The sequence below is a fragment of the Nematolebias whitei genome, chromosome 10, assembly GCF_014905685.2.
Source record: "Nematolebias whitei isolate Nwh7 chromosome 10, NemWhi1, whole genome shotgun sequence".
Classification (NCBI taxonomy): Eukaryota; Metazoa; Chordata; class Actinopteri; order Cyprinodontiformes; family Rivulidae; genus Nematolebias; species Nematolebias whitei.
In genome coordinates this window covers 2,692,125-2,697,561 of record NC_056507.1, presented here as the reverse complement: position 1 = coordinate 2,697,561, position 5,437 = coordinate 2,692,125, and the positions used below count along the sequence as shown (strand labels likewise).

The following is a 5,437-nucleotide window of genomic DNA, read 5'->3' as shown; positions in this document are numbered from 1 at the left end:
AAACGAGTTGTATTTTGCATGGTGGAACTGTTGGTAGAGCTACTAGACGCCTCTCAGCGAGAAGGTCGGCTGCTCGAATCCCGGCGGGGCGGGGCTTTCTGGGTGGAGTTTGCATGGGTTTTCTCCGGGTACTCCCCAGTGGCTGATGGTCAATAGAGGGCGCTAGGGTGCCACCCCACTACTCAGCATATTACCTTGAAGACTTATTAAAAAAAAAAGCAATAATAAAATATTCATATGTATATGTTTTTTTGTTGTGTAAGATAAATATTTTATAGTTAATGATGAGTAAAGTTGTTTCTTTCAAAAACTTTGTCTGATTGATGATGTATTTTTGCCCTGGGGGCGCAAAAATCTTTGCCCATAGACATTAAAAGTTGTACATGCGCAGTAGCTCCCCTTCCAATACAAGCGATAGGAAGATTCTGGGTGCACCACTCCTGCGCCCAGAATACGGGTGCACATTATGGATCGTGTTTCCAGTCTCGATGTCACCGGAACAGATTTTTAATTTTTTTTTGGTCCGGGAACCGATCGGTGACACTCACAACCAGGCTTTGTTGCAGGTTGGCTTTAAGCCATTGAAAGCCCTTTATCTAATTCCTATGTTGCCATTTCTGACTGATGTGCTTCTCAACTATTAGATGTCTGTTTGTGAAGAAACCTTCAGCTGACTGTGTATTCTAAAAGTAGGAACTGGTGAGTTTGTTTGTTTCTGGAGCTAGCATGCTAGCACTAGCCTCCATGTTATTGTATTGGGCTCTGTGCTAAATCAGTGCTATTATACATTTATTTGAATGTGCTTATAGAATAAATAATTAGCTTTAATACTTTTCTATACTAAATGTCACTGATGGTTTTGTTCTACTATTTCTGAGCACCTGCATTTGTATTGATTTGGATAATAATAATAAGCCTCTTGCAATAAATAACTAACTCCTTGTGTTAACATTGAAGCATTTAAATTGAAGGTACATTGAAATGGTGAAATGCTATATTGTGTGCTAAGATGCAATATTAGGACCTTTAATATTAGGAACATTTAAGAGTACTCAAATAATGAGGTTGATTCTATTTATATTATGAACTTATATTGCTATAGTAATGATGATAAAACATGTACACGTATTGCTTATATTTATATTTTTTGATATTGATAAAACCCAGGGTTATTGATTATTAGGTCTGTTTCACACAGGCCAGGTTCCTGTTTGTTGCTGAGGATGGAGAGCTAACCCTAGTTTTGAACCAGGAGATCGGTTGAATCCCCAAAACTTCTTCCAGTGTAATATACTCAAACTGGGGCTTGTTTTTTGTGTTTGTTTGGATCCAAGAGCTAATCACCTTCCAGGAAGGGCCCGTGATCCCAGCTTGCATAAACCCCAGAACCGATCAGCTAAAGGTTTCATGACAGTGCTCCTCGCTTCCCTATCAAATCTACTGTATTTATGATGCGGCGGTAAACAGTGTCCCTATTTGCAGGTAATCATAATGTGTTTGCATGCACACAAATTGTTCTTTTGCAATTAGCCATAAGAAACTATAATTTTGCATCCGTGTTTCTCTCTTCAGATCATACATGATTGAACATAGAATATGATGCAAGTTGCACCGAGGTGGTTTTACAATAATAAATTCATGATGGAAAGGAAGAAGAGTGAAAACAACTTGTTTTTACTGTTTATTCACCTCTGACAACATCACAAAAACAATTGTTTTCTCAGAGATTTTCTGTCTTTAAAATGTTGGAATACCAATCTGTCTGTTTCCCAATCAAATATATATATATATATATATATATATATATATATATATATGAACATTTGATCATATCATATGGACTTCAATCACATTCCACAAGAAACATCTGAGACTGGAGTAATTTAACAGGTAAAACTAAAGTTAAAGAGAAAAACCCAACAATAAGTGCAAACATAAAAGTAAAGCCAGTAGTTTCCAAATATAAATGTATGTTGGCTAACATTCTCAGAAACTCAAAAACAAAGAAATAAATGGAAAATGAAAGATGTGATGTCCTAAGTTGACACATATATTGTAACATTTTGATGAATATGGTAATACTCAAATAAATAAATAAAAAGTTTTAACCACATCTATTGGAGGATATATATTTTGATGTATAAAAGTACAACTTGTACAACAGTAATAGCCCAAACAAGTTAAAAACTTTACATCATGCTACCTCAGTTAAATTAATAATTTTTGACCTCAGCAGTCCAAACCAGGTCTGTGTGAAGACAACTCAAAGCTCCATGTCTGCAGCTCACGACACGTTCAGCTTCCTCTGTAGGTGCTGTAGGAGAAACGACTCATCAGCAGAGGGAGATGAAACTTCTGGGACGGGTCACGGATGGTGAAGACGACCTGGAAACATTCAAAAGGATGTATTTTGTCATTACTGGAACATAGGATTGACTTTGTTAATTTCTGTAGTGTAACCGTGACATTAACCTAACCTTAATTCACACCTGAGGCCTAATTGTTACCCTTAACCCAAAATTATGTCATTAGGGCCAGGGTTTGGTCCCCCTAAGAACTCTTTTGGTCTCTCAGGTCTCTCTTGTAAATGAGTCCCCGAGGCTCAATGGAATTAACCTGTAGAAATAAAGGTTGAATGAATGAATAACTATTGGTCCTGACAAGGGAGATGATTTTACCAGAAAAGGTCCAAAGACGGAAACAAAAAAAAAACATACACACCAGTTGTTGTGTTTTGTTAGATTTGGCGACCTCGCGTGTTTTTGTCTCAACAATGACTGTAATTTTTTTTTAAAAATAGCACATTTAAAAACAACAACGTAGACCAGAGTGCTTCCCAAAGAGGTTAAGAACAAAAGGAAAAGCCAACAATAAAATAAACTAGAAAGTTCCTGGAGAAACTTTGACGGGGACTACCATGTGGCGGCCATGTTTTATTTTGATTGGCCAGTACTCTGCTGGGGTTCGCTCTCAGATACCACCATACCAAATATCAGCTCAACACGGCAAAAACTCAATGAGTTAAAGTCATTTTTTTTCTCTTAAGCTATGGTGGCCATCTTGGATTTTTTATTTGGATCCGGTTTGTGATAGGGATCACTATAACCTCGCCATATTTCAGCTCTATATGTGTAAAAATAAATGAGTTAAAGTCATTTAAATGTAGCTTTGGTGGCCATCTTGGATTTTCATTTGAATTCAGTATTTATTGGGTACTATTCTCAGCTACCACCACACCAAATTTCAGCTTAATATCTCTAAAAAGGCCTGAGTTTGGTGTATTGTTTTTACACTATTACGTGTTTCGCATTTTTATTAGTTCAAATCTTAGATCTTATTTTACAGTTTATACTTTTGATGGGGACCTGTGTACACAATTTCGTTCCACCACATGTACTACATGCGATACGAATGACAATAGAGAAACCTTGAGTTATCGTATTTTTCTCTTTTAGCTAAGGCAGCAATCTTGGATTTTTGATTTGCATTAGGAATGTGTAGCAACCTGCTCTTACCTAGGAACATACCAAATTTCATCTCAGCATCTCAAAGAATGACTTAGTTATAGTCAGTTTTCTGTTTTCTGAGAAAAATTGCATTTTTGTTTACAAATTATGTCGCCATGGTAACTTGAAACACCAATAAAAGTAACAGCACACATCACGGTGCTGGGCCGGTCGTTTTGATATAACGTTTGTGGAGGACACGTCGCTGTTCGGGTCGCATTAAAGTTAACAGAAGAGCCAGACCCTTTTCAGGTGGGTAATAATAAGTGGCTGCCTTACGAGGCACTTCCAGTCCCCAATGAATAAAAATTTCAAACTTATGATGGAAGTGAAACTGAACTTGAATAAAACAAGAGTGTATGAAAAGTAAGTTTTCAGGCAGGATTTAAAAAAACTGAAGAGATGCTGCAAAACTAATTTCAGTAGACAGGTTGTTCCAGAGTCTGGGGGCTTGATCCCCTCTTGGTTTTTATTTAGTCCTTGGCTTCACTGACAGCATCTGACTGGAGGATCTCAGAGCTCTGTCTCTGTTATAAAAGTCCAAAAGGTCAATAAATGGTTAATGGTCTGTATGGTCTGTACTTATACAGCACCTTTCTATCTTTTTTCAAGATACTCAAAGATCTTTACAACAATCTGTGCCTCATTTACCCATTCATACAGCTCTATACTAGATCTCTACAAAGCTGATTGAACAAATCATTCTAAAGAGACTAATCAGTGCTTTAGATCACATTCATACACCGATGGGGGACACATTGGAGGAATGAGGGGTTCAATGTCTTGCCCAGGGACACTTCAGCATGTGACTGCTGGTGGAATCGAACCCCCAACTCTCGCATTGGAGGACGACTGCTCTAACCACTCAGCCACAGCCAAATAAAGGTTGAATGAAAAATTACCAACATGTAAGAAATTGTAGTAGTCCAGTCTAGTTGTGACGAAGACATGGACAAGAGTTTTAAGGTCTTTTTGAGGAATACAGTTAGAGTTGCACTCGGGTCCAAAAAATCTGATCCGACCCGGCCCCAGCCTGCAGTCATCATTTCCGAACTCCACCCCGACGAATTAACATTAATTACAGGTCCAAACCCGGAAACCACCCCAACATTAATGATCGGGGGCGCGTGGCTGAATAAAAGGGGCATAAGATCGGAGCTGAGGGGGTGTTTGTCCTTTCATGACCGTAAAAGAACATTTAAACCCTGTTCCTGCTGCATTCTGATTTATTCACGGACCCTGCTCTGACACGTCTGTTTTGTGATCCCACCTGTTTGGATCATCGGCCGCGCGCGTCCACTGAGTGCAGCGGCTGAACGAATGTCCATTTGGGCGATGGGTCGCTTCCTGGCAGTACAGTCCATCTGAAGCTTCACTGAACTTCTTACCTCTTTCAAGGCCGGGCAGCGCGCGGTCAAGGTAAAGTTTTAAAGTGGTTTTTATTAATTTTCTCAAAACTGTAATTTTTGGAAGTTGAAATTAAAAATTTTGTTAATTATGTCTTAAATGAAAAATACCCCATGTTTAAAAGTATAAAATTTGTATTAACACTATTAAAGAACAGGTCTTAAGTATTTACGTTACACAAATATTTCCACTGCATTAAAGAGACAAATTGAAGACAATTATTTAATAAACATGACGGTTATGAGGGGGTCCCTGAATTTCTTTCTCCCCTGTAAGGGGTCCCCTGAACCCAAAGATTGAGAACCCTTGCTGTATATAAATTTGCTTTGGCAATTAGACATAGCTGAAAAGAAAAAGGTTTTAACAACTGAGGGTGTTTGCTTTTCAAATTTAAAAGGACTGTCTAAAAACACGCCAAGATTCTTGACAAAACAGGAACAACAAGGAGCAAGAGGGACAAGAAAAGCAAACCCATTGAGAAGAGGTTACTTTCCAAATAAAACAACCTCAGTCTTGCTTTTGTT

General features: G+C 38.2%; 2 protein-coding genes across 2 annotated transcripts in view; both read right to left on the bottom strand.

Annotated features, from left to right (window-relative positions):
* afg3l1 (AFG3-like AAA ATPase 1) overlaps window positions 1-465 on the bottom strand; it is a 21,844-nt gene extending 21,379 nt beyond the window's left edge. Inside the window, exon 1 of the mRNA XM_037683070.1 lies at window positions 384-465. Coding sequence (XP_037538998.1) covers window positions 384-465 — 82 coding nt within the window. The remainder of the gene's footprint in view (window positions 1-383) is intronic.
* Window positions 466-2,295: 1,830 nt separating this feature from the next.
* urahb (urate (5-hydroxyiso-) hydrolase b) overlaps window positions 2,296-5,437 on the bottom strand; it is a 4,157-nt gene continuing 1,015 nt past the window's right edge. The window contains exon 3 of the mRNA XM_037682511.1: window positions 2,296-2,385. Within this exon, the coding sequence (XP_037538439.1) occupies window positions 2,296-2,385 (90 nt within the window). The remainder of the gene's footprint in view (window positions 2,386-5,437) is intronic.